The sequence below is a fragment of the Canis lupus genome, chromosome 38, assembly GCF_048164855.1.
Source record: "Canis lupus baileyi chromosome 38, mCanLup2.hap1, whole genome shotgun sequence".
Taxonomy (NCBI): Eukaryota; Metazoa; Chordata; class Mammalia; order Carnivora; family Canidae; genus Canis; species Canis lupus.
In genome coordinates this window covers 1,716,681-1,724,525 of record NC_132875.1, presented here as the reverse complement: position 1 = coordinate 1,724,525, position 7,845 = coordinate 1,716,681, and the positions used below count along the sequence as shown (strand labels likewise).

The window sequence follows — 7,845 nt, the reverse complement described above, 5'->3', positions numbered from 1 at the left end:
GGGGTAGCTTCTACGGAACAGGAGGAACCGCACCCCAGGGGGACGGCTCAGCAGAAGTCTGAGGCGGGGTCCTCCTTCAGCTCCTACCCTGCTCCCCCACACCCTCCGACACGACACAACCGCCAGCCTCCTCCGCCACGGCCTTCTCTTCGGATCGCTGCAGGGATTAAGGAGGGATGCCGGGTCAGGAGGAGACCAGATCTGAACCCTGGGTCCCAAGGCCCACCACACCCCCGGGGCTCGGGCAAAGGATGACCTCACTCTTGGTTCCTGCCCGGGCCTGAAGTAGGTGGAGAGCAGGAGCACACGCAAGTGCCGTCCTGGCCTGCAGCCCCCGTGCTGTCACACCCTGGCACCTGGGGGGAGGGAGGGGTCCTCTGTGTGCCTCCGTTTACCTAACCACGCTTTTTCCATCGCGTAACCACGGCCACAATCTTGAGCTAAGCTTCCGGGCCAGCAGCTTCCCCCCGAGGCACGAGCCTAAGAGGTCGGGGTGCAGGCCGAGGCTCCCGCGGGTGGAGACCACGGCGGAGGCGCGCGGAGTTCGCGCCGCCCCCGCCCCCGCCCCCGGGCCCGAGGCTCTGCCCTCCGCCCTCCGCCCTCCGCCGCGGCGCCTTTAAGCCTCTGGACTCTCGCCCCGCCCCGGGTCCGCCCCGTCCGAGGCGGGAACCCGCTGAAAACCCCCGGCCCGCGCCCGGCGCGCCACTCGGCCCGCAGCCCCCGCCCGGAGTGCGCGCCGGCCCGACGGTGAGCAGGGGGCAGGGGGCAGGGGCCGCGGGGCGGGGCGGGGGCCGCTCTGCACGCCCGGGGCCGTCGGGTCGGGTCCCCCGAGCCCCGGCGCGGCCCCGCTGGGCGCGCAGGTCAGGCGAGGTCGCGGGGCGCGGACGGGGCGCCCCGGAGCTTCCCGCGCCCCTCCTGCGCGGCTCCCGGGGCACGTGCGGGGCCGCCGTCTGCGTCCTCTCGGTGCCCGCGGGGCTGCTGCGGAGTCGGACGGGGTCGGCCGGCCTGGGGCCCCGGGGCCTGGGGGCGCTGCTGCCCCGCCGCTTCCCGCCACCCCGCGCCCCCCGCTGCTGGGAAGGCCGGGGGGTGGGGGGGCCGGGCGGGGTGCCCAGACCACTGCGTCACCGGCGGCGGGCGGCGGTGACTCATCGGGCTGTAACGGCCCAGGGTGGGGCGGGGCGGGGCGGCGGGGCCGGACCTGCGGGCCCCAAGTGCTCGGGCCCCGGGAGCCCAGCCCGGGAGCAGCGGGGAGCGCGGGGTGGGGGCGGCTGGGCGAGGCTCCCCGAGGTCCGGCTGCGGAGCCCCGCGCGGGGGGACCGCGGCTGCGAGGGAGCCCAGGGCCACCGGGCTGGCCCCGAGCTCGGCCCCCAGCTCGGCCCCCAGCTCGGCCCCCGAGCGCGCCCCCTCCCCGCCGCCGCCCGGGCCCTCGCACCTGCCTGCACCCGCGCCCTGCCGTGGGGAGCCTCCCCGGCCCGCGCCGGTGCGTGCGGCTGCCCGGTGCCCCCACCCCGCGGGGCTCCCGTGTTTGGTACACAGAAGCCATGGCAACGGCCCCCCTCCCCTCCCCCTCCCCCTCCCCCTCCCCCCGCAAGCCCTGCGGCTTCCTGTTTGTGCAGCCTCAGCTTTCTCTTCTGCCCGCGGACTTGCCGCTGAGGGGCTGCCCCGCGGGGTCACAGGGGTCCACGCCCGGCCTCTGCCAGGTCCGCGCTCGCTCCAGGCGCCCCAGCCCCCCTGCGACCCGTGGGCACAATGAATGGAGCGTCTCTATCTTTCCAGTGAGACACCCCGCCCCCGGGACCCTATGCCTTGGCATCTGCGTGGGGTGGGGCGAGGTGAGCTCCTGCCTAGGGTCTGGGTGGGGCCGCCCCCCTTCCGGGGCCATTGTAACTTCGTGGGTGAGGCTGAGGGCTGTTCCCACAGCTGCAGGCAGCTCTGGTTTAGGTTAGGGCCGGCCCACCCCCCAAGTGGTTCAGCTGTTGGCTTCTTTCGGATCCCCAGCCCTGGGCCTCTCCCAGGCTGCGCCCCACCCCGGTAGGCACCTGGCTATCTTCACTTCCTTTGAGGGAGGGCTGCGGAGGGTCCCCCGGGTGTCACTAGGGTGGGCCACCCCGGCTCCAGCACCAGCTGGGGCCGCTCAGCTTGCAGCTGGGGAGGAGAATCAGCTGCGGACAGGCTGCCGCCGGTTCCCAGACTCCACCCCACAGCTTGGACTCCTGGGGCTCTAGGGCAGTGGCCCCAGAGTGGAGCCGAGACACGGCGGCTGGAGGCTGTGACACTGCCAGCTGGGTCCAGGCTCCAGAGTGGGGGAGGGGCCCTCAGCATCCCCCCTGAGCCCAGAGGTGGGTCTGGGAGGCCAAGTCTGTTCAGCTCCTGCAGGGGGGACCCTGGAAGGGTAGGGCTCCAGGCCTGCTCGCCCCAGCCAACCCTGGTGGCTGGGTTAATGATTCTCCTGCCCTTTTTCTCCCTGGCCATCATGATCCCTTGGCCTCAGGCCACTTGGCTCCGAGGGGACACAGCCCCGAGGCCCAGGGGACCACAGTGAAGCTGCTCCCAGAAGACAGGTCTGGACATTGGGCTGGGGAAAGGGGGCTTCCTGGTGGCCACAGCCCTGGCCTCCCCTCTGCCATGCCCCTGTGTGTCACGGACCCCCAGGCTGAATGAAGTAGAGCCAGTGGTGGCCGAGTGGTGGCCGAGCTGCGGGGCTGGCCTGGGAGCACAGAACCTCGTCCCCTTGCCCCGAGGCCTCAGCCACCCTGTGCTTGCCCTCCCCCGGCTGAGAGAGTGGGTGCCTGTGGTGTGGGTCAGGGCCCAGACCCACATTTATCTGGGCCAGCCTTCAGGCCGGGGAAGCGAGGGTGGGTTGCTCTTAATGAGGTATAAAAATAACTGATTTAGGGGGAGGATCTGTGCCGGAAATGTGCTGCTGGATAAGCCGGGGTAGAGGGAAGAGCCATGTTGGGGTGTGGGGGAGGGGGTGGCCTGAGATGAGACCCAGAGGCCCAGAGGCGGGAGCAGGAGGGGGTTTGGGGTGGCACTGAGCCCCGAGGCCCATGGAGGGGGTGGCAGGATTGTTTAACCTGGGGTGTGTGGGAGAGAGGCAGCCAGAGTGACCTCATCCCTTGAGTCTGACCTGGCTCGGAGCCAGATGTGGAGAGCAGGAGAGTGTCCCTTTCCTGTCCTTGCACACAGGTGCCTGTGCTGGGGGATCCCCTGTAGGGGCAGCAGCAGGGATGGGGTAGGAAGTGGGGTCCTGGCCCCCCTCGGCCTGGGTAGCATTCCTGGGACTTGCTCTACAGGGTCTCTGGGGTGTGGGACGGGGCAGTGAGACAGAGGGTGGGGCCAGCGGTCTGGAAACCACCCGGTTCTTCCAAACATGCGTTGTCAAAGGAACTTAAACCCTCCTGTGTGTTTCCCCGGGTCTCCCTCCTCTCCATAGGCTTTCCCCCAAAATACCACCCGTGGCTCAGGGGTTGGTTCCCTGTTCTTGCTGTAACAGATCCATACAAATTCAGTCATGTAAAGCAATACACATGTCACGTGGTGCGGTTCTAGAGACCCCGACCGAGGTCTCATTGGCTCAAATCAAAGTGTCAGCAGGGCTGCCTGCCTTCTTGGGGGGCTTGGGGGAGAAGCCCTTTCCTTGTCTTTTCCAGCCTAGGGAGGCAGCTGCATCGCCCTCCCCTGACAATGCTTCTTCCTGCTGCTCTCACTTGCCCGCCTCCCTCCCTCCCTCCGGGTGTAGAGCCCCTTGCTGTGAGGATGCCGCCGCCTGGATGACCCCTCCTGCTCCCCCTCTGTCAAGACCCTTCACTTCTGCAGAGGCCCGTGATCTCCATTCGCAGGCCCTGGGGGTCAGGATGGACACCTTTGGGCGGCCGTTGTTCTGCTTACCCTGGCTTCTAGAAGGGAAAGTAGAATTGGTTTTGACTGCCTGGTTTCTCATGGGAAGTTCCTTTTGTGTGCTGAAATCTTTTAAGGACCTAGTCAGACCTACTCTTCCCAGGCTGCTTCTGCCCCCAGGCTTCTCTACGTTTCTGTGACATAGGGAGTACTCTGTCACCTGCAAGCCTTCCGCTTTCCCAGGTGCTCACTTTGTGTGTCTGTTGGCATTCTGGGACCAAGGACTCCCACAGTCCCTTCCATAGTCCGTAGTACAATTGGTGGGTGGTGCTCAGTTAAACCCAGAGGCTGAGTGAGGGTGGCTGGTCCGGTTCCCTAGCTCCTGGAAGAGGTTTCCCTAAGCCATTCCGCGTCTTCCTCCTGCCCCCAAATCCTCCTTCCCAGGGCTGGGGTTGGAATGGCCAGTATGCCTTTGCTAAAGCTGACTGCCCCGAATGGGGGGCTGAACCCCCAGACCGGGCTTTTCTACCCCGTATTCTGTTCCAGTGGGTTTTCTACTTCATTCTAGTAGTAGGGCTGTTAAATGAAGTCTAATGGCAGGACTCAACGTGGTAAACTGCCTGTCGTAGGGGCGGGGGCACCCAGAGGTGGCCTGCAGGGGCCCTTCGCCCCAGGGCCCCGGGGTCAAGGTGCAAGTTCCCTCATTTGACGGTGCTTCTCTCCCCTGGGGCCCACCCTGCCGGCTGCGGAGTACTGACTGCTGTGCCCTCTCCCCAGCTGCCCCCACAGCCACCACTGCCCTTTGGAATGGCCAACAGGGGACCTGCCTACGGCCTGAGCCGAGAGGTACAGCAGAAGATTGAGAAACAGTATGATGCGGACCTGGAGCAGATCCTGATCCAGTGGATCACCACCCAGTGCCGCAAGGACGTGGGCCGGCCCCAGCCTGGACGCGAGAACTTCCAGAACTGGCTTAAGGATGGCACGGTGAGAGCTGAGCCCTTCTGACTGGAAGTGCCAGGAACAGAGCTGAGCCTGGGCGGGGGTCTGGGCTTGTCCCATTTGCAGAACTGAGGACACACTGCCTCCTGCGTACCCATCTCCCACGGAGTGAAACAGGGGCCCCTGGGGCATCCATGGGAGGCTGTGCTCTAGACACCGATGCTGGAGCAGCAGGGTTGTCCCTCTGGGCTCAGGCAGGAAGGAGCTAGGGCTCCCTCAGGGTGGAGGAGGAGCTGCCTTCAGGTGGGACAGGAGCCTTGGAGACCCTCATGGCCTCACCTCTGCACGCCTGCCGTCCTCACCCAGGTGCTGTGTGAGCTCATCAACGGGCTGTACCCCGAGGGACAGGCGCCCGTGAAGAAGATCCAGGCCTCCACTATGGCCTTCAAGCAGATGGAGCAAATCTCTCAGTTCCTGCAGGCAGCTGAGCGCTACGGCATCAACACCACTGACATCTTCCAGACTGTGGATCTCTGGGAAGGTGGGCCGGGCCGTCGTGACCAGGGGGACTGGGTGGGTTTCTGGCACCCTGGGGACAAAGGGGTGTGTGTGTGTGTGTATGTGTGTGTGAGATGGAGGAATGGGCCATGTGGGGGGTCGGGATGGAGCAGGGTTTGGGGATGAAGGGAATTAGGAAGCCAGGCTTGCTGACGTCAGTGGGAGGGGAGGAACCCTGGCACCAGGACCCCAGGGCCGCTGAGGCCGACACGCCCTCCCCCTTCCCAGGAAAGAACATGGCCTGTGTGCAGCGGACGCTGATGAACCTGGGTGGATTGGCCGTAGCCCGGGATGATGGGCTTTTCTCTGGGGATCCCAACTGGTTTCCCAAGTGAGTATCACCAGGCGGCCCCGGGCCAGTCCCTGTCCCTAGCAAATGGTCCTGCACGAAGTGCTTTCACGTCCCTCATCTCTCCCCAAGTCCTCACAACCCTCCTGGGATGGCAAGGAGACACGAGGAGGTGGCTTCAGAGAGCTCCAGGCTCTCACGGACCAAGCTGACACAGGCACCTGAGTGCCCCCTGCCCAGTCCAGGGGACCCAGGGGCAGCCTCCGACCTTGTCCTGACCCCGCTCCCTTTCCACGCAGGAAGTCCAAGGAGAACCCTCGGAACTTCTCGGACAACCAGCTGCAGGAGGGCAAGAACGTCATCGGGTTGCAGATGGGCACCAACCGCGGGGCCTCCCAGGCCGGCATGACCGGCTACGGGATGCCACGCCAGATCCTCTGATCTTCCGGCCCCGTTCCCGCCCTCTCGTGAATGGTTAATATATATATATATTTTTTAGCAGTGACATTCCCTGAGAGCTCCCGGGGCCCTCAGACTCCCCTCGGCCGGGTGGGGGCCTGGCCTCCCCGGGGGTGCCCCCTGGCGGGCTCTCCCCTGTGCTTACTAATACATCCCCTTCCTTAAACCCACCAAAACTGGACCAACTGGCCTCTCTTCTCCTGGGACCAAAATCTGGGGGCCTCGCCACCCCCCACCCCTATACCTCTCCTCTTTCCCTTTGGCTTCTTTTTGCCCTGAGCCCTGCCCTCGATCCGTTGCTTGCCCGGGGCTCGGGGACGCTGCCTCCTGGCCTTCCCTCCACGAGGATGCCTCACCCCTAGCTGTGGCTGCAGGGACTTAATTTATAGGGAGAGGCCTGTGGCGGCGGCCACCCCAGCCACAGCTGGGCCGCGCTTACCGCACAGCCGGGCAGTCGGCCCCTGGCAGGGGCCCTCTTGGCTTCCCATTTTTCATTCCCCTTGCTGTGGCTAAGGGGTGGGCGGGAGGGGGCAGGGGGAGGGCTGCCCGCCACGGGTCGGGGCTTGAAAAACCTGAGTCTGCTGATTGAAATAAATGTCTCTGTCTTTTTTTGGGTGGTCTCTGGCTGTGTCTGGGGCATGAGCCCTCCAGCGGGAAGGGAGGCATGTGGTGCCTGGTGCAGGGGAGAGGTGAGAGGGCTCAGAGATGAAAGGCTCTAGTCCTCACCCCCATCCTCCAATTTCCTTCCCTGTCCTCTTCTCTGTGGGTTTCGAGGAGGGTGGATTGGGGTTGGGCACAGCTGCCCTTGGGGCAGGAGAGCGTGTGGGGAGTGTCCACACCGGCCTAGGAACTGGGCTGCTCTTCCAGCCACTACAGCTTCTTAGCCGCTGCAGGAGGGTGGAGCCGACATTTGGCACTGCCCTGAGTACTGGCAAGTCTCTGGGTGCCAGGCCCCCCAGGCAGGCTTGGGGCAAGGTGGCCTCTGTTGCAGTCGGCCAGGCCAGCTTGGGGGCCAGGGCCAGGGGTTGCAGTGGTACGGAGGAGCTGACGGGCTGCAGTGAGCAGGGAGTGAGAGCTGGTGCCGGAGGGAGGACGCCCTGGTGGTTGATCCCACGCACTTGGGAGCTCGGTGCCTGGAGAGCAGAGGAGACAACTTCCCTTCTGGGTGGGTGGATGGGTGGCCTTGTACCAAGATAATCGATTTTGGGGTCCGGTTGTCTGGAGCTGGCCCTGACCACCCTTAGTTTCTAGTTCCTGGGTGTCACTTTTACCCCATGGCCTCCCCATGGGACCTGGGACTTCCCAGGAAGATGTGCACAGACCTCAGGCCAGCCCCCTACACCAGGATCCCCTACCCCCTTTCTGCTTCAGGGCATGTTTCCTCAGGATTGTGCCTGCGGGACAGTTACCATGGGTACTACTCAGAGAGCTTTCATTCTCTCTTCTCCCGCTGCCCCGCCGCCGTGGCTCCCCTTGCCAAGAGGCACCTACTGTGTGCTAGGCCCCCTGCCCAGACCGGACCTGAGGGGTCAGCTGGGAGGCTCAGCCCAGTCCTGAAGGATCCTGACAACACTACAGGAGCTGGAATTTGCTTGCGTGCTACAGTCCCTTGGGCTGAGGCACAGATAAGATAGGGCTGCGGCCTGTATGCAAATTCCCAGGGGATTAGCTGTCGTCCTGCCCCTTTATCTCTGGTTCTGGCAGGCTTGTGGGATGCCAGAGAGAGACTGTGATGTCATCGCAGGGAAAACATTGAA

General features: G+C 65.0%; 1 protein-coding gene across 1 annotated transcript; it reads left to right on the top strand.

Annotated features, from left to right (window-relative positions):
• Positions 1–590: 590 nt before the first annotated feature.
• On the top strand, positions 591–6,698 carry TAGLN2 (transgelin 2). The gene is made up of 5 exons (XM_072814759.1): positions 591–747; positions 4,618–4,827; positions 5,149–5,323; positions 5,569–5,671; positions 5,929–6,698. The coding sequence occupies exons 2-5, from the start codon at positions 4,648–4,650 to the stop codon at positions 6,068–6,070; spliced, it is 600 nt and encodes a 199-aa protein (XP_072670860.1). The 5' UTR covers positions 591–747; positions 4,618–4,647; the 3' UTR covers positions 6,071–6,698.
• The last annotated feature ends 1,147 nt before the right edge of the window (positions 6,699–7,845 follow it).